The following is a 21,458-nucleotide window of genomic DNA, read 5'->3' as shown; positions in this document are numbered from 1 at the left end:
CGCCGTTCACCCTTGCGCCCCCCTCGCCCAACCAGACAAACCGGCGGGTGGGGAACCGAGAAGCCGGCAGCAGCAGCAGCAGCAGCACCCGTCCCGTCTCCCCGAGCTCAGTGGGAGCCGAAACGCGCAAATCGGCTGCGTGTTTCTCCCACACCCCACTCCGGTGTCGCTCCGACCGTGCGCGTGTCCCCGTCCCCGCCTCGACCGTCAGGGAGTCGGAGACGGCGAAGAACCCGCGAGGTTTTTTTCGGGAGGTGACTGATTCGAGCAGGAGGTGTTGGAGAGGATCGGGGCAGGATTTGCGCGCCTCCCTCTTTTCCCGCCCTTGGAACCGAGAGGGGTGGATTAAAACCATGGCAGCGCCAGGACGGCAGTCACACTGTGGCCGGAGAGTTGCCTCCCTCTTTGCAGTCACCTTGTGGGTCCTTTCCTCGGCTCCACAGGTAAGGGGCGTTGCGTCCCCGCACTTCTCCCCCTTGGTTATTTAGGGTAGCTAGCTTCCCAACGGCGGAGAAGTGACAGGTGGACTCGCAGGTGTGTGTGTATGTGTGTTTGTGTAGTGTGTTTGTTTGAGACCAGCGTGAGTGGATTCGAGGTGTCCATCTGAGATAAACACATGTATGTTTCTTCTCACCTTCGTTTGTTTGGTGAACTGCTAACTGTTGGTCCTTGGATGCCCTCCACATCATTAGCTTCTGGCAAGTGTAATCCGGGAATTTCCTAACAAACTGAGATTTGAGCTCCCTGGGAACTACCTTTAACAAACTGAGATTTGAGCTCACTGGGATTTTCTTCTAATAAACTGAGATTTGAACTCACTTGAAATTTCCTAAGAAACTCAGATTTTGGGAATTTGGGAATTCCTCTAACAAACTGGGAATTTCCTTTAACAAACTGAGATTTTAGCTCCCTGGGATTTTCCTCTAATAAACTGAGATTTGAACTCACTGGGAATTTCCTAAGAAACTGAGATTTTGGGAATTTGGGAATTCCTCTAACAAACTGGGAATTTCTTCTAACAAACTGAGATTTGAGCTCACTGCTTATTTCTTCCTGCCTCCCCCCTCCCAAAATGGCAGATTCCATGGCTGGGGTTGACAGGTGTCACTTGCTCTAAGAAACGGTGTTTAAGCTATTTTAAATACTTGACCTTTGATCTGTTACATGGCAACTGCAGAGAACTTTGAACTTTCAGGACATGACATATGAACATCAAAAATGTCTTTGGCTTGCAGAGTTGGGCATCTTTTCTGCTTCTACTACAGATAACCTCAGGAGAGGTTAATTTCTGCCATTGCTCTCCTCCCTTCAGAAACGGCAAAGGGGGGGGGGGAAATGTGTCCAGTTCCAGAAATTTGATTTCTCCTTCACTGCATGTAAGTGGCAGGATGAGAAAAGAAAACCTAAAAATGGCTTTGGGTGATGAGTTTTAGTTTTAATCCATGAATATGGGATAGGTTCTCATCGGTAAACTGTTTTCTGAAACTTGTGAGGAGATTTGTCAGTTTGTGGTAAACTGTCAGTTTGAGGGAGGGAAGGGAGAACATGAACCTGGGAGCTCGCCTCAGAAGGAGAAAAAGATAGAAAAAGGTAGAAATCCCATAACACCGTTTTTGAAGTACACATTTCAGAGTTGAAATTTTAACTTGAGTTGGAATGCATGTTGCCACATTGGCTGGTTTCCCCCGAAAATGATGACATCTTTGAGATACTCTTTTGTCTAAACCTGCTCTTTTCTTCCCTAGTGATGTAAATAATGAAGGCTTTTTTCAAATGCTGAAAGAACCAATAGATATTGTGTGGATTGTGCCAAGATACATCCTCTTAACTTTTTACTTGTACAGGCCATCATGTAAACCAAGATTTTCTTTTTCATGTGCTGAAGAAGCATGAACTTGGCGTATACCAGACCCTGTGGTTTCAGAACAAAACCTATTGTGTGAATCCTACTACATTCATTTTAAAATTATTTCATTTTCAGAGACCATGTCCTCCCCATAGGTGTACACAATTTGCTGAGTGTCTCATATTAATCTGTAGGATACCAATTTTTAATTAAATGACATTGATTATTTGCATTACTTAACGAAATGTGTGGTCCCTTTAAACTCAAATCACTTCTCTAATTTAACATCATCAACCATAGCATCGTGATTGCATTTTGGAACATAAGTTAATAAACTGAAATAGGTCTGCTGCAGAGAACTTTTTTCAGACTTAATAGGAAAGCTGTGTTTTGTGATTGCATAGCACAGTGTATTCTCTTTCTCATCAATATTAGATTTTCAAGGTTTTTACAAGAATGTTCAAACTTGGACTGAAATTTGCAATCCTCTTGTATGGCATTGATCTAGATTTAATCTTGCCACCTGGAGTCTCTATTTGTAAGTGGGGCAGCTATAAAAATTGTATAATAATTTCATTAAAACATTTTAATAGGGCACAATGCATCTGCTGTCTTGGTTTTAAAATTGCAATCCACACAATAATTAAAATGTATTTATGATATCTGTCCTAGCTATCTAGCTATCTAGCTATCATCTACAGTGCATTCAGAAAGTATTCAGACCCCCTTCACTTTTGTCAATTTTGTTATGCTGCAGCCTGATTCTACAGTTGTTGAAATTCTGGTGCCTCCCATTTCTCTTGATCATTGCTCACATATTTCTACACCTTGAATGGAGTCCACATATGGTAAATTAAATTGATTGGACATGATTTGGGAAGAACACACCCCTCTGTAGAAAGCGTCACAGCTGACAATGCATACTGTCGCAGAGCAAAAGCCGCGAGGTAAAAGAAACTGCCTGCAAAGCTCAGAGACAGGATTATTGCAAGGTACAGATCTGGGAAAAGCTACAATAACATTTCTGCTGCACTGAAGGTTCCTAAGAGCACAGTGGCCTACACAATTGTCAAATGGAAGACGTTTGGCGCAACCAGGACTCTTCCAAGAGCTGGTTGCCCAGTCAAATTGAGCAATCGGGGGAGAAGGGCCTTAGTAAGAGAAGTGACCAAGAATCAGATGGTCACTCTGGCTGAACTCCAGAGATGGGGCAGAGTTCCAGAAGGACAACCATCACTGCAGCCCTCCACCAATCTGGGATTTATGGAAGAGTGGCTAGATGGAAGCCTCTCCTCAGTGCAAAACATATGAAAGCCCATTTGGAGTTTGCAAAAAAGCACCTGAAGGACTCAGACTGTGAGGAACAATCTCTCTTTTCCCCCCCTCCCTGCCCCTCCCCCTTTCTCCCCCTCTGCCCCTCTCATCTCTCTCTATATGTATATGTATATGTGTATGTGTATGTATATGTATATGTATATGTATTATATGTATATGTGTATGTGTATGTGTATGTATATGTATGTATATGTATATGTATTATATGTATATGTATATGTATATGTATATGTATATGTATATGTATATGTATATGTATATGTATATGTATATGTATAGAAAGAAGCAAACTTCTTGCGAGTTCCGGAACTTAAAATTTTAAAATAAGTAAAATTTTAGAATAGTTTGTAATACACACACACACACACACACACACACACACACACACACCAGTATACAACTGATCAAATTTAACAACTTTAGATGTCCAATAATTTATTAAAAATAATGTAAATCAGTATAATTGTTTCAGTTATAAAGCTGTGCTATCTAAAGGCACTATTAACTCTCCAAGACTACTACAAAGAGAATGGATTGCCTGAAAAGTAAGACAGATAAAGAAGTTTTTACTTAAATACTTTTAGAGCCACTTATGTGATGAAGTTTGGATTACTTCTCTCTAGAGAATTAATGCCAGTTATGGAGTAGTACTTTCTCTCCAATAACACAACGTGATAATATACAATAGCTAGGTTTCCTGAGAAACTTGTCTTTTACAGTTTTATAAGTCGTAGAGATGTGGATTGAGTACGGAAGCCAAGAAATGTCCAGCTTGTCAGTTGTCCAGCTCTATTAGGTAGGACCCACGTTTTCTGTTGAAAATCTAGTATTTATTACAGAAGAGATAAAATATGCTGGCTTTCTGTATGCTTGAGTAATTGTGGGTTTTGTTTTGCTTCTCTTGGTTGTTGTTAAAGTTACCCTGATCTGTTGGCTCAAGAATTCGTTTTGTTCCAGAGAAGGCAACAGAATCAGAGGCTTGGAATGCTGCCAGAAGCAAAGAAGAATGCCCAAGCAGCTGCAAAGGGGACATAAAGTAATCATTTAGAATCTTCCTTCATTGATTTCATTAAAGAGGGTTGCTCTCATGGAACTGTGGATTTGTGCAAATACCCCCTGGACTATCTGGCCGGCTAGCTCACAATTGCCCTGGCTAGAAACATCCCCATTCCTCTTGGAGATTACTTTTCCAAAATATCATTTCAGTATGGTTTTAACATTGTTCTGTCAATTGGCTTTAGTTAAGCAGCTAGTCATTTATCCAAGGCTTCTTTTATTGCCCGGGATAAAGGGATGGTCCTGTGTCATCCCAAACACAGCATTAAAGATGTTTTTTTGTGTTCTGAAATCTATAATTGAGCTTAAATTGGCACAATATATCTGTTCTTTTGTCTGCCAATTAGAATATTCATGATTTTTACTTGGTGAGTGAAAAGTGTAGGGTTCTTTTGGACTTTAGTTCATGTCATCACCACACATCTGGATTAATGCAATATGCTCTATATGGGGATATTTGTTTGTATATGTAACGTAACGCCTATCCTATTACCATTGCATTAGATATAAATAAGGTTCCAGATGCAATTCAAAATGCTCTTTTCTACCATTAAGCAAGATGCAGAACCAGCTCTTCATAGAGATGAACTACATAACTCATCCAGTGTGGACCTCCCAACAATATCTTTTAATGGTCCTCCATGTAGGGGAGTCGAAGGGAACTAAGCAATGTTTATCTGCAACAGTCTCCCATGTTATGAAACAGTTTCCCTCCTCAAGATGTGTTTGGCACCCTTCAATTATTGGCCTTTTGGAAACTGCTAAAGACAGACTTATTCCACACATAAAACCTTTGGGGAATGAATGGCCACATTTCAGCTGCTCCGTGGTTATTTAATTTTTAGTAGCTTCTATGTGTTTACTTTGTTATTGCGCTGTAAACCACCAAGAGTCATTTTTGCTGAAAAAGGAAAGGAGGATATGGAGAAAAAGAAAGAAATTGTACCTTGGAATACTTTCTTAACACTGATCTTGATTCCAAGAGATGAAGTTCAAGGACAGAATCCAATAATTACTTTCTTGGATTTTGTTCTCTCATTTTCTCAGTGTGAACGATCTATACCCAACAACTAATAATAATTTATTAAATTTATGTGCCGCCCAGAGTTGCTCGTAGTTGGGAAGCATATAAAATTACTTATTGTTATAATTGTTTGCACAGTTAGCCAGATGTTTAGACTTGATTTGGCATTTTTATCCACCAATCAAATTCTTCCCACGGACCTGGGATAAGCAAATGTTGTTATTTGATGGTGTATTGTTGCAGATTGTAAACTGTTTCAAGTAAAGCTACCTTTTGATGTTGATTTTGTCAATGCCAATGATGTTCAAGTCGTATTCCAGTTGCTTTGGGATTGCACCCAAAGCACCTGTTTCTATTAGTATTGTCTTTGCTTTCATTACAATCATTCCACTGTTGTTTGATGGTCTTTGCATTTGTTGCTTTGCAAAAGGCTACATATTACATTTTTAAATACTCTTTAAATACTCTTCCTTCTGGAGGAAATCCAGAAAGGCTGGGGTCTTAATGTTTCATGATTATGTGAATAGCCCACAAACATATCTTGTTTTCTTCAACAATTTTTGGGAAAGCTTTGGAAAATCTGTACAGATATCTAAATACATATTGCAGATGGATGAGAACAGTAAAACTAAGGCTGAATCAAATAATCTGATTTCACAAATCTAAGCCACAAGGTGTGGGGTTTTTTTTTTTTTATTTAAAGGAAATAGAACTTTCTACAAAATTTCATGTTGTAATTAGGGAATGGGGAATTTGTAACTACCCAGTATCCCTAAGCATCCTTCCTCACTGCCCTTTCTGTCCAGATTTCCTATGTACTGGAAGATAATGACACCTAACAGGCTACATATTCTCCAAGTCTACTTCATCGCACTTACTCAGTATTATGTATATGGGGAGGCTCTTAAAGACTCTTTGAAATTTTGCATTGATACAGTTGTTTATGGTGGTTTATCAATTAAGATGAATAATGCCAGTTGCATTGATTGCTGATAGTTTATTTTGAAGCTCAGTTGACAGTGCTGCTGCTGATCATCCTTAAAAACATAACAGACTTGAAATTAAATTATTTAAATAAACGACTTACCTTTATAATATGCCTGACCTCTCAAATGGAATTTTTTTCATGGTGCCACTGTATTTATGGTTTTTTTCTTATAGCTTCTTTAAAGGTTCTAATGTTCCAATCGTTTTTAAAGAGTTGTCAAATCTTCATTTTAAGAAACAGAATGGTTCTATTGAACTAAATGTTTAATATTTTTATGTATCATGTCATTGAGAACCATCTTTAAAAATTATATTTCAAGACTTTGACTTGAAAGTATAAATAAAATAGTTGAATTAAAGCATCACTAAAATACATTATAACAAAAAAAAATGGAACCAAACTAAATTTATTTTATTCTATACCACTTCAAAGTCCTTTACAGCCCTCTCTAAGCGGTTTACAAAGTTAGCATATAGCATATAGCATATTAGCATATTGCATTAGCATATTGCCCCCAATAATCTGGGTCCTCATTTTACCCACCTCGGAAGGATGGAAGGCTGAGTCAACCTTGAGCCGGTGAGATTTGACTTGCTGATCTGCTGAACTAGCAGTCAGCTGAAGTAGCTGCAGTACTGCACTCTAACCACTGCGCCACCTGAGGCCAGACCCATAGAAATTGTTAGGAAATTAATTACGATTAGGAAAGAGAACTGGACCCCACAAGATGTGACTGATGCCTGTCAACATAACTATCTATATTAAATGGATAGCACAAATTCATGGGGGGTGAATTTAACAGTAGCTACTGTATGGATTTCTTATAAAAATATGGTCCACAAAATATGCTCTGTGATTTCTGTACTGGAGTCTCTCACTTTTGGTCTTTCCACTTTAATACAAAACATAGGTGCAGGTATTTATTTGAGCATCCTCTTGGCATAGAATTACAATATTTATTCACTATGGCATTTCCATGTAGAAGAAAAGAAGCATAAGCCTTTTATCAGTTGTTCATGGGAAACATTGTTAAAGATGTTAGTGTTCAATTAAAGTTGATCTATTATTAATATTTGTACCTAAAAAAATGTAGTAATTGATTGGCAGAAATTTGTTTGGGGAAAATGTGTTGCTTTTGTTGAAGAAATGGAAACTTTCAGTGAGTACTTATCACTCACAGCACTTTAAACAATAACCTGTGATTGAATTTTTGACCATCAAAAGACTCTCAAAACAATTGAAATTCACCACTGAATACAAGTTATTTGTGGTGATTATTATGGTTTGCATGAGTGCTATCCATTGTTGCCCCCCCCCCAAAAAAGTGAACTGGTTAAGGACAATTGGTAGTGCATTGAAAAGAAAATTGCAATCAGGTTTGGAATTTCACAGGAACGTGTAAGTCACATTATTGATCTTCAGTACTGGAAGATTGCAAGGTTGGGTTCCTTGGAAAGGATGGCAAAGTTAAAAGTTTCAAGAGCTGAAATTTTCCAGCAATTGTCACTCCACAAGAATGAAAGTAAGGCATTTCTTCACTGTATCTTGATAGCTGACAGAATATGGCTTCATCATTATAATGCAGAAATGAAGTATTAGTTGAAGAAATGTCATTGCAGGATTTGATCAATGAAAAAATTCAAAATCCAAGCTTTGTAGGGAGAACTTATGGTTGTAGTTCTTTGGCATACAGGTTGCGTTGCAAAAGAACGTTACGTATACTAGTTTGCATTGTATAAAATAAAGATGGGATATAAATCTAATAGTAATAATTCACAGAGGTTTTCTTGAACTGGACACTACTATCAGCATAATACTCAAAACTTTGAGAAATTAAGCAGAGATTGGAAGCTCAACAAGGAAATGATGCTGCAATATGATAACCTTAGGCCTCACACAAGCCACTGAAGAATTAATTGTGAAATTGGATATCATCCATCACATAGTCCAAACTTAGTGATATCTGAATTTTTTTCCCCTCCAAATTGAAGGAATACCTTTGTGGGCATCTGTGTGACTCAAATGATGAGATGGAAAGAACGGTCAGAATCTGGTTACAGGGACATGGTGTCCACTTCTTTGGTGGCAGTTTTAAGGAGCTTGTCCATCATTGAAGTGTCTTTTGTTAGAATATTCATCACTGGGAAGACATGGTAACAAGGTCAGCTGATGAATAGGCATAGCAACTAAATCAGCCGATTGGGAACTGAGACAGACTGAAGCCAGGGCGTGTCTTAGTCTGCAGCTTCTGAGTCTGTGCAGAGAAACGAAACTAAAACCAGTGTGTGGACTTGTCTACTCTGCTGATCTTCTCTGCTGAAATAAAACTAACTGATCTCTCTATTTGTTACCACGTTGAAAGAAAGTTGCTGTTGGTATTGTGTGTGTATATATATATATATATTTGTATATAAAGAAGTTAATGAATCCTGCTGAATCAGTTTGTCCATGTGTGCTTCTGGATTTCATTTTTGCAAGAAACTCTGACATCTTTGATTTATGACCATTTGTTTAATGACTGTTTGAAATCTGAAAAAGTGACTTGTGTCTGGTCCTCAATTGCCTGACCGCAATTGAGACTGCATTTTGGTTGCTAAATAACATAACTGATAAAACATGGCTGAGTCATTATGTGGTTGGACCTGATTTTTATGACCATTTTTTTAAAAAAAAAATTGATTTATATGCCGCCCTTCTCTGGAGACTCAGGGCGGCTTACAATGGGTTAAGCAATAGCCTAACGCATTTTTACTGCGATCAAGTGACTCACCATGGTCATTAAGTAAATAATGTAATTGTTCAGTGAATCATGCAGTCATTAAGCAAATCCAGCTTCCTCAATTGACTTTGCTTGTCAGAAGCTGGCTGGGAAGAGCACATATTATGATCACGTGACTGCAAGACATGCAATGCTCATAAATGTGAGCCAGTTGCCAAATGCCCGAATTGCGATTATGTGATTGCAGGAGCGGTGCAACAATCATAGTTTCGAGGATGGATCATTACGGTGATCACTTTTTCTGTGGCTGTCATAACTTTGAACCATTGTTAAATGTACAGTTGAAATTTATTTATTTATTTTATTTATTTTATTTTATTGGATTTATTTACTGCCCTACTCCCGAAGGACTCAGGGCGGTGGACAGCCAAAAAGATAAAAGACACAAACTACAAAATTTAAAAGACAATATAAAACCCATTAAATAATTTGGCCCAAAACAAATTAAAACACCCCTAATATTTTAAATCAAATTTACAATTTACAATTTAAAAGGGAAGCTAGGCCAGGCCAGCCTGCTGAAATAAAAAGGTCTTGAGGGCACGGCAGAAGGTGCATAAATCCGGGATCGTCCGTATCTCCGGGGGAAGCTCATTCCACATGGCAAGTGCCCCCACAGAGAAGGCTCTCCCCCTGGGGGCCGCCAGTCAACACTGTTTGGCCGACGGCACCCTGAGGAGCCCCTCTCTGTGAGCATACTGGCCGGTGAGAGGCTACTGGTGGCAGAAGGCGGTCCCGTAAGTAACCAGGTCCTAAGCCATGGAGCCCTCTAAAGGTGGTAACCAAAACCTTGAAGCGCACCCAGAAGACCACTGGGAGCCAGTGCAGCTCGCGCAGGAGAGGTGTTACATAGGATTGCCACGTCGCTCCCATAACCACCTGCATGGCCGCACTCTGAACCACTTGGAGCCTCCGGGTGCTCCTCAAGGGGAGCCCCATGTAGAGAGCATTACAGTAGTCCAGGCGGGAAGTGAAATTTGAGGACTAAACCACCTGTGACTGAGGTACCTGTAATTTACTAATTGAGTAAAATTGCTGTTTTACTCATGAAGAAAGGAGCTACTTCAAGGTTGAGTAATGTCAAGTTTTATCAGAATATTGAAAATACCAGTGCACTTTTTCCATATGATCTTAAGAAGCTTCCATTCAAATTAAACAAAGTAATAAAATCTCCAGGATTCAAACACTCTTTACACACACTGTTTTAGCTCTACTTATTTTAAACAATTTTTCTGAAAATAAGTAGATCGACTGTAGAAATCTTTTCCTAGATGTTAATGATAGCAGTTTGGCAAAAGGGAATAAAACAGGCATATTGGCGAAGTTGTGTAGTTCCATGTTAATAAATAACCCTGGGTAAAGTGAAAGTCACCTTGCATTTTTATTTTCCTTACTACCTAATCTGAATTAAAACAAATCTGTAAAATGACTTGTGTTATTTAAACTATTTTAATAAACGCATTTGCATTTTGCTAACACTATAACTATAAGGTAAAGGTAAAGGTTCCCCTTGCACATATGTGCTAGTCGTTCCCAACTCTAGGGGGCAGTGCTCATCTCTGTTTCAAGGCCGAAGAGCCAGCCATGTCCGAAGAAGTCTTCATGGTCATGTGGCTGGCATGATTAAACGCCAAAAGCGCACAGAATGCTGTTACCTTCCCACCAAAGATAGTCCCTATTTTTCTACTTGCCTTTTTTACGTTGCCTGCTAGGTTGGCAGAAGCTGGGACAAGTAACGGGAGCTCACCCTGTTATGTGGCACTAGGGATTCGAACCGCTGAACTGCTGACCTTTTGATCAACAAGCTCAGTGTCTTAGCCACTGAGCCACCATGTCCCATTATACTATATATAACTATAAAAGCATATCATACGTGGATTGTAAAGCAAACATGCTCAGTTTTTATGCTTGCATCTGCTATTCAAGTACAGAGTGGTCTGATATATAAATACTATTTGTCGATGGGAATAAGAGAGGTATGAATACATTATGATCAAATGCCTAACATACTAGTAAATGTGTATGATTCCTTGCCTGCACAGCCCACTGCTTGCCTCTCTGTCTATGAATACTTTTAGAAGAAATCATTAATGGAACGTATTGCAAACATTACTTGTATCAAAAGGTACACATTTATATGTTGGTTTATACCTACAATGGCATTTATGCAGACCTCCAGCATACTTCTGTCTACATTTTTACACAAGATGATTATAGTGAGTACAAGAAGAAATACTTTGCATTAATTATGAAAACCCCATTTGTGCATTATGCTAATTTGTCTTCTACTCTTTGAGATGACTTCTATTTTTTTCAAATATTTTGTTCATGTTTATATATAGGTAGTTCATACTTTGCCTCCCAACTTACTGTTTCATTCCAATGAGGAAGTAATTGTCTAGGATGATGTTTATCTGAATAATATTTAAAAATACTGTCTTTGGGGATGGTAAAAACTTTCTCCTGCATAAAGAAATCTAAAACATTGCAGAAAATCTAGGGCAATATACAATAATATACTGTACCTTGGCCATTCTGTGAAAGAGGAAAGCATATAGGTTGTGTACGTTTGTTTGTTTGTTTGTTTGTGGTCTTACAATACCTCATAGTTTGAATAAATTATTTTCTCCAACTAATTCAGTCAATAAATTTCTGGTCAAAAATAGTATGGAACACCAATTTCTCTGATAACCAACTAATGAATAAGGACTGATATAAGCAGATATCTGCACAAGTATTTGTAATGAATAGTTTACTTTTTTAAAAAAGGGGTGCTGGTTGTTTAATTCCAAAGAATGAACTTTTCACATGTGGTGGCAGTTGAAAGAGTTCTTATTGATCCTTCAAAGAGTTGAAACAGAGCTCAGTATGACAGATATGATGAATGCCAGAGAAACTGTTGGCCCAGAAAGAACATATGGTGCTTGTGTTTGGATTTTAAAGGTTGAAGTAATGGAGAGCAAGTCACAGATGGAGACTATCTAGACAGTTCCCCAGGGAAAAACATGTGAAGAAGGTTTGGGAGTGATAGAGTACTGTCAATAGCCCTGTAAATGAATATTGATGTACATTCCTTTCCAGTATTTGTTGAGGGTGGAATGGAACTGAACCATGGTGCTGCCTGACGAGAAAAGCCATCAGCCAATCATGGGATGATGGGTAATTTGCTATTTTAACATTTAAACTTGGAGCAGATGTTGGATTTTTGACAAAGACAAATTGAATACCTTCAGTTGATGTATCTGCTGTTTTCCTCCCCTCACTATTCTAATAAATGCAGACTAGAATTTTTATTCCTAATATGACCCTGAAGAAGAAAGATACAATAGGTTTGCAATGTCAAGTATGAGGTGAGAAAAATTGCCCCATTATTTAACTTGTCTATTTGATAGATGTATCCAGGAAAGACCACACAGAATTCACGTGATTCGATGCTGCTATGGTTGAGGAGACCCAAAATAAAATGTGAACTTTTAGAAGAGGAGTATTATTGCAAAGTATCTAACAAAGGAAACTTAATTCAAACTTTATCACACTGTATAGAAGAAGTCTTTAACTTCTACTTTGTAGGTAGGTACACTGGTCATTTTGAGAGCATGGTACAGATAGTGTAGCTTCTATATGTGATTTTTCCCCGTTTATAAAATAGCTGCCATTGAGACATAGCCAGGCACTTACATATCAAAAAATTAAAAAAATTACAGTACAGATAATCCTAAACATATTTTCCCCGCATTCAATCATGTCTGATTCTCATAAACTGCCTGGACAAGTCCCTGCAGTTTTCTTAGCAATGTTTTTTCAGAAGTTGTTTGCCATTACTTCCTTTTTAGGGCTGAGAGAAAGTAACTGGGCCAAGGTCATCCAGCTTGATTTGTGCCCATGATGGGACTAGATTCAGGGTCTCCCAGTTTCTGACCTGGTGCCTTATTCACTACACCAAACTGACATTATGTACCGTATATATGTTTAGAGTTATCTCAACTTGTAATTTTTTAATCTACTAAGTTAAATTATCATTTGCTTATAAGGTGTTTTTATAACAATGACTCATACTTTTTGTAAATTTGTATATTGAAGTAATTGATGACACATGCTTTACATGCTTGTAATGTTTTGACTAATAAAAATGGTTAAAGTTGCAAAACAATATTTCAGCAGACAAATGTTTTGTACGTATATCTGGGATTTTGAAACCATACTGTGGACACTGTCACAAAGGATTTACTCTCAGAGGGATTTACACTTTCAAGTCTTAAAAAGAGAATCCTCAGTAACAAAGCACCATTTTTTGAATGAAGTTGCTTCCATCCATTCTTTTAGTTCTTGTTGATCCTCCCTATTCTCACTCTTACAAAACATAAAATAGCCCACAAAGAAAAAAAACACCATTGTATTCATATTTTATTACTGATCTTATTTAAAAACTATTGAATTGTCCTGTTGGAATAGCAATATATATGAGTGAAATACATTTTCAAATTACAAGTAATTTTTCCTTTATATAAAGCTGAAAGTAGCTACTGAGACTATTTAAAAGTGTATTTGATCAGCAGCAACAGAATTGACTTTATAAACTAAAAAATGACAAATCGTAAGCAAGAGTAATTTATAGGAAAAAATTACTGACTTTCTGAACTTACCTAATCACTACTGCATGTGTCCCTGCAGTCATTTTTTCCTTTTTATAAGATGTCTCAGCTCTTAAAAATATGGAATTAATGTTTGGATTAATCTTGGATTAATGTTTTTGGAGTGCTTAACTATATTCCTACACCAGCAAATGTCAAAGGGTAATCCTACCGTTATAGAGAATGAAACTGCCAAATCAAGAAGCAGTAGAAAAGCTTGGATGTTTGCAGAAGATGTCTGCATTTCTTTGATGTGTTTATATCAATACAAAAGGTTCAGTTGTCCTTCCAATATATTTCTATACAAATGTATTTTGTAATACATTTTTGCAAGAATCTTTTTGCCATTTCCTTAGGCAACAAATATCTTGGATGAACTATATCAAGCAAATCTGTTTAATTATAAAACCATTCTAGGCAGACTAGATCTTATTGATCATGGTAGCTACTTCAAGCTACAACCCTTGAAGTTGGGACATTGGCAAGTAAAACCATTAACATTCATTTATAGAATCACATTTACATATATTTATGGGATGCAATTGTGGTTAACTATACAATAATTGAATGTCCGCACAAATATGGCCTCAAAATCTTGATTTTCCTAATTGTTTCATTTTATTTTCAGAAATTGGACACAGTTTTATCCAAGCAGAATTCTTCTATTAACAGATAGCCAGTAGCACAATATGAAACCCATTAATTATCACTGTAGTGTAAACAGAAGCAAATAGCTTTAAATGGCAAAAGTCATGCTGCTGTTGGTTCTTTTCACATTAATTTGCTAAATATATTACATTCTGTACTTGGCTTTGTAAGAATCTAATGGGAATATTGTTGTAAGAGCCATCCAACTGGCTCATAGAAACAGCAGAACCATAAAGCAGGATAGCTGTTCTTGAAAAATGCCGCAAATCAGCCTTACTTTATTAATTATCTCGCAGACTATATTATTTTTCTTCATTCATTATAATTTATTGTGTAGAACTTTCCCAGTGGTTCCTAACATTATTAATTCTCAATGTGTGCCAGCAATAATTTTAAAACAATAAGATACCCTAATATGACTATTAAAATGTTATTTTATTGCTGATAATAACCAGAAGTAGCACTGGCCAAATAATAGTGTGCTTTGTGAGAACAATAACATTAGGTGAATAAAGAAAGCCAATATCATATGTATTGCAACTGAGCAAACAGAACAGTTTAAAGATTGCCTTAGGCTTTCTTGAGGGTTGTTTTAGGCTTTCTTACTGCCTCCCAAAAATTAGTGTAACTTGACTGGCAACAATAACAAAGGCATTGCCAAAAAAGAGCCTTTCTTGTCCACTAGTTTAATATGGATTTCATACTGTAGACCAGGGGTGTCAAACTCAATTTCATTGAGGGCCACATCAGACCTCAGGCTGGGGTGGGCATGGCCAGCTGAATGTCATTCGTGTTGAAGGCGCCTGTGGTGGCCCGTGTGTTGTGCCAGCGAAATCGGGCTCCCAAACTCTGCTTTCGCCTGCAACGGCCTCCTGCAACCCACTACCAGCGGAAACAGAGCTGAGCTTCATTTTCACTGGCAGAGGCACTGCGGGCTGGTCCTTCGCTGTTTCCAGGGAGGTCCCGCATGCCAGATCTAGGCATCCCGTGGGCTGGAACTGGCCCCCAGGCCTTGAGTTTGACACACCTGCTGTAGGCAGTTGATTAAGTGACAGAAATTTATGCCATCCACCCAGGAGGCTAGAAAATTGGGATTTGTGGTGATATGCAAATAAATAAATGACTATTGTTTGTTAGCACTACTGGACTGCTATGTGAATTTGTTCAGTTGCATTCTTCATAGGAATTGAGTAAGTAATGATGGCATTTGTTTGGGTTGAACAAGGCATTAACTTAAAAACAGCTTGTTATGTTTAAATCCTGGAAACTGTAAATCTGTCTGAATGTTCTGTAACAATCTTTTTCCTCTCAAAGATTAGGAATTTTCAAAACCTCTGGATAAACTCTAGTGTTATTTTCCAAGGCATCTAATATTTCTTATGTAGATCTGAACATATAATGCTTCTTTAACAGACGCATTTTAGTATAAATTAAATTACATTCCATTGAGATTCATATTGTGGTGAATGTGCTATCTTGTTAGTCTAATACGGCATATGCTTATTATAATAATGAGTTTGTTTTGGTTCCATATGGAATATTCCTTGCATTGTATCATCAAGCACTGTTCTGATTTGGATTTCAAGTTCATACTTAAATTTTAAAAAACGAACTAAGACTTAAAAGATCAGGGGAAAAGTGCATGCAATAGCTCTATGAGCCAGTCATTCTCTCTTAGCCCTAGGAGGCAGGCAATAGCAAACTACTTTTGTAAAAAATCTTGCCAAGAAAACTGCAGTGACTAGGCAGTTATCAGGAATGAACATTGACTTGAAAGCACAAACAAACTAACAATGGATTGTCTGTGACAGACAACAGATTGTCTGTGATAGACAAATAATGAAAGGCACAATAGAGCATATATAGGATAATAGTCGGTTTATGATAAATTGGAACTACAATAGGATTCTACTCTGTTGAGAAGGAAGCATGGTGATTACACATTGGTTGTTACCCACAAATGAGAGAAAACCATAATTTTATTCCCTTGAAATGTTTCATAAATGAATAAATATAAGTGGGTCACAGTTCATTTTATTCTTTTTAAGTGGAATTTGTATTACAAAAATCTAGTTCTTTTAGTCTGTAAATCATTCTTGACTATTTCTATTTTGGCATGGCACTATGGTCACTCCACTTTTGCCCCAGAAAAAAACTGCCGCTATATCATTTCATATGAGTCACGGTGGCACAGTGGTTAGAGTGCAGTACTGCAGGCTACTTCTGCTGCCTGCTGGCTGCCTGCAATTTGGCAGTTAAAATCTTACCAGGCTCAAAGTTGACTCAGCCTTCCATCCTTCTCAGGTGGGTAAAATGAGGACCCAAATTGTTGGGGGCAATATGCTGACCCAGTAAACCGCTTAGAGAGGGTTGTAAAGCACTGTAAAGTGGTATATAACTCTTAAGAGCTATTGCTATTTCCCTAGTATATATCCTTGTCCCAGTGCTTATGTCTTACCGTCAGCCACCGCTGAAGAATCCAAAAAAGTTGCTTTAGTTATCTGAAGTAGTGTTTTCTCCCTTATCATGCTTCAGGACCTTTCATTGGTTATGTTGTGGACTTCATCAGTTAAAGAATTTAGATTGGTAGAATTCAGGAAGAGAGCCTTCAGTTGCTCCTGCCCTATTAGGCAGATGGGCAGTTTCTAAATCTGATATATAAATAAATATAAATAATCTATGGTGCATGAAGAAAGCAGCTTGAAACAAAGTAGTTGACAGCAGAATCTGCTCTTCCCATTGATTCTATTGGGATTTTATTTTTCCTTCCAGGTCTAGATCAAAATTCAGACTGCCAGAATGAAGCTACCTTCTTGGTTTTTTCATTGGCCAAAAATAAGTCATTATTAGTACTTGTTATTGGTAGTAGCCAACATGCCAGCAGATAGGCCAGGCTCTGTATCTCTCTGCATTCACACAGTGTCTTGTTATCTGCTAAAAGTCTCCATTTGAGCATATTATTGGAATGCATTATTATTATTATTATTATTATTATTATTATTATTCACATTTCTATGCCACCCACTCTCCGAAGATTCTGGGCGGCTTACACCAAAGACAGTATACTAAATAGCATATTGCCCCCAACAATCTGGGTCCTCATTTTACCCACCTCGGAAGGATGGAAGCTGAGTCAACCTTGAGCCGGTGAGATTTGATCTGCTGATCTGCTGAAGTAGCAGTCAGCTGAAGTAGCTGCAGTACTGCACTCTAACCACTGCGCCACCTCGGCTCTTCAGTCCAGCTCCCAGGCTTAGCTTTTGATCTGAAACTGGTTTGGCTGCAAGACAAACTGGATCAAGTTCTAGTTGACTAGAACTCTGGCTTTTTTTAAAGTGGATAGACCTGTACAGTGGTGATCCTAAATGTATATAGCCAAAGTATAATTGAAAGGATTAATTTCTTACAAATCTATAGCTTGTCTGGTGAGGGATTCCCTTCCAGATTACTGTTGCTGCGCGAAGCCCTAGGACCTGAATTTCTCTCCTCATGTATGCTTTTTTTTAGGTAGTTTGCAGCTGGAAGTGATTTTTCCCTTATAACCCATCTCAAGAAGCTGTGTCCTCACTATACTTTTAGAATATAGTGTATACATATATTCTATACGTAGAATATACCTTCCCATCAGACTCCACAACAAAAGTTCTATCTCATACTCTTCAAGAACACTGGCTGCACTGATCCAATTGATACAGAATACATATAGAAGAGATGCAAAAATGCTGGCACTTGTTTGGTAGTTTAAATAATTGAGTAACCAACCCTTAGTTAGAAGTGGGGGATGGGGGAACAGTTCAATTAATTGACATCGTGATGTGAAAGAAAAAAGAAAAAATAAGGCATTGTACATGACAAATCAAGACTTTTTAGACAATGAATTACATTTAGCAAACTGGAATTGCAGTTGAGAATACCTCCAGTCATGTCCCTTAAATGTGCACATTAAAGCTTTATGGACTGCAATGCAGTATGGATTCATTCCAAGCATGTGGTAAGGATACAATGCGGATACAGCAATTGTAATCTGTAATCTGGCTATTGCTAAATGGAGTGCCTGTATTCTCAAAATGCACATTTTTCCTTTCAAAAAAGCTGTAGTCCTCATTGTACTTTATGTTCAACATTTGATTTGTATGGAATTAGAACTTACTCCTCCTGAATTTGTATCCAACTTTCTGGTACATATTCTGTTGCATATAAAATTTCCTAAATTTGAGTTATAAACAGATTATATGGGTTCCCTATTTTAAACAACTGTATTTGGAAGCAACCATTACTGAGTTCAGTTTTTTACTAGTGTTGAATTACTATATACTGAACAATTGCTAGAAGGTTTGCTTTATTAGATATAGTGGTGAATCTAGGAATTGGTCTAGTGGTTAGGGCACAAGGCTAGAAGCCAGGAGATTGAATTCCTGTCCCACCTTAGGCATGAAAGCCAGCTGGTGACTTTATTGTTTCCAAGATTGAAACAGCAAAAGGGTGGTGATACAACACGTTGCTTAAAATATAAGTAAAATTGGTAATAAAGGTTTCCAGGGCATTGCTGCATTCTGCCGATAGTATTAGACTTCAGACTTTTAATAGATAGCATGTAGAACTGGATTTATCCCAATCAGTTTAAACTTGTCAGAGCTGAAAGTCAAATAGAGGACCATGCAAGAATAGGAGAAAAGAAAATCCATTCTAGGAGTCTGCCAAAAAAACATTTCTAATTACTGTGAGCTCCTTATGTTGTTTTTTCTTTTTTTAACAGAAGGCTGACCTTTCTTGTCATCTCTAATCTGGCTATTGCTAAATGGAGTGCCTGTATTCTCATTCTCAGTATGCTATATGAATGAATATATTGACTGAAATGTATAGATCTTCCTCAAGATAAATGAGTGGGTGGATTATTTAAAATATCTCTCTCCCACCCTTTATGCATATATTGTACATGACAAACTTAATTTTGTTCCTAGTACTTTCAGAGAGAGGTATATTCAGCACCATGGATGACATTCATTACATAAAATCTATGGTTGCAGCTAACTTTTCAAAGTCATATTACACTTTTCAAAGTCATACTACACTTTACATGAATTTGGGTCTAGTGTTTAAGGTACTAGGCTAGAAACCAGGAGACCGTGAATTCTAGTCCCACTGTAAGCATGAAAATCAACTGGGTGATTTTAGGCCAGCTACCCTTGGTGAGCCCAACTCACAGAATTGTTGTTATGGGGCAAATAGGAGAAGGACGAAGTATTAGGTATGTTGCCTTGAGTTGTTTATAAAAATAGTAAAGGCGGGATAGAAATAAAAACGTATTTATATCTGCTGGATGTGTGCCTGTATATTGGTCATACTAGTATTTGAAAACAGAAATCTTTAGCCTATTTTATGAGAATGAAAAGTTGTATTAAAATGGTTCGTGTGTACTTTTTTATGTGTTTGAATTCCAGAATTCATTCACCACATTGCCCTTCTTTTCAACGTGTGTGTATGTGTGCGTGTGTAGTGTTTTGAATATGATTTGGATCAAGTGATTCTGACTTTTTGTAACCACAACACTTCTCTGCTTCTTTAGGACGTCTTCCTTTTTTTGGATTTCCGTGCAAGTCTGGAAGAAGATAATTTCTCTCATGATAGTCATTGAGAGGAATAGGAAGAGGGAATGTTGGGTATTCTGCTCTGAGCTCCTAAATCATAATCAATTTCAACTATCTCTATATAAATATGCTAATCAAACTATTTCCAATGTGTCTAAATTGGCACTGTCAATGTAATCTCTGCAAACGTAGTGTTCCTTGGTACCCATCAACATTTCATTCCAACCTGACTTTAATTAAGGATCAGTTAAGTTAGAAAAGGGAAGCAAGCCTGCTGTATTTATTTACAAGAATGTGAGAATGATGACTGGGTGTTTGGACCTACAATATGATCCATTTAATTGGGGAAAGCAAAGAAAAGCTGAGAGATGTTGGAAGCATCTAGTGGGATTAATTGCAATAATAGAAACATCTCTAGTTTTCCTTCTCACAAAGAGACATTTTGTACCTGGAAGACCTAATTGTTTGTAGCCGCTGGATGTTAATGCAAGAGATGCCTTTGAAATTTCAGGTGTGTCCTATCTAAAACTTAAAGACCTGTGATATAAATCATATATTTTAATGAATGTCTATGGAGATTCTCAGTCATCCAGGTCATGGTTGTCCCAAAGGTGCTTTTTCAAGAGGTAACTGGACTTTTTGGTTTTTCTTTGAAGACTTTTCTTTGAAGATTTTTAATGAAGCAACTAGCAATCATTATCTCCACTGGTTAAAGCTATCTGGGAATTCTGGCATTGAAGTCCATACATATTAAAGTTGCCAAGGTTGGGAGTAACACACATATGATATAACACACATATGATATATATCAGCCAGTTTGATTTTAGTAATTAAGTCACCAAGTTAGAAACTGGGAGACTGTGAATTCTAGTTCTGCCCAGCCATGAAAGCCAGCTGGGTGACTTTGAGCCAGTCACACGCCACCTCAGAGGGTTGTTGTGGGGGAAATAGGAGGTGTGTTGGATATGTTCGCCTCTGAGTTATATGTAAAAATATTAAAGATGGGATATAAATAAATATGATTTTGTTTCTGCAGTTGTAGTGGGAGGAAATGGTTAATATGTTTTTAAACAATGCATATAAACATTCAAATATTCTAATGATTAATAAAGTATCAGTTTGACAAGAGGATTAGCATTTCAAAATGAACAGCTAATCTTTATGAGTCAGTTTCAAAGATATGTGTTTTAAAGACCTCTTAATCAGTTAACCACCCATATTGGGAAGTTGAGGAGCACAGTTAAAAGAAAGTTTCACGCTGGGTGGTGGTGACATTGGCCAAATATCATTGGATATGGATCTCCTCAGAAGATTTTTATCAGCAGTGAGATTCTATAGGAAGAGATCTTCTCCGAGATAGCCTAGAATAGGGGTGTCAAACTCAATTTCATTGAGGGTCGCATCAGGGTTGTATTTGACCTCAGGGGGCCCGGGTGGGCGTTACCAGCTCAACATCACTCATGTCAGGGGCTTCTGGGGTGGCCCGAGTGCTCTGCCAGCGAAAATGGGCTCCCGAACGCTGTTTTCAGCTGCGACCCTCCTGCAACCCTCTGCCAGCGAAAA

The 21,458-nt window shown here is 37.8% G+C and overlaps 1 protein-coding gene across 1 annotated transcript in view; it reads left to right on the top strand.

Annotated features, from left to right (window-relative positions):
- The first annotated feature begins 353 nt into the window (after nucleotides 1-353).
- The window catches only part of ADAMTSL1 (ADAMTS like 1), a 508,728-nt gene continuing 487,623 nt past the window's right edge, over nucleotides 354-21,458 (top strand). The window contains exon 1 of the mRNA XM_070938587.1: nucleotides 354-443. Within this exon, the coding sequence (XP_070794688.1) occupies nucleotides 354-443 (90 nt within the window). The remainder of the gene's footprint in view (nucleotides 444-21,458) is intronic.

Source organism: Pituophis catenifer, unplaced genomic scaffold (assembly GCF_029215685.1).
Source record: "Pituophis catenifer annectens isolate HBS135680 unplaced genomic scaffold, rPitCat1.0.hap2 SCAF_2, whole genome shotgun sequence".
NCBI classification, from domain to species: Eukaryota; Metazoa; Chordata; class Lepidosauria; order Squamata; family Colubridae; genus Pituophis; species Pituophis catenifer.
Note: the sequence above shows the minus strand (reverse complement) of the source record. Positions and strands in the feature narration are given on the sequence as shown.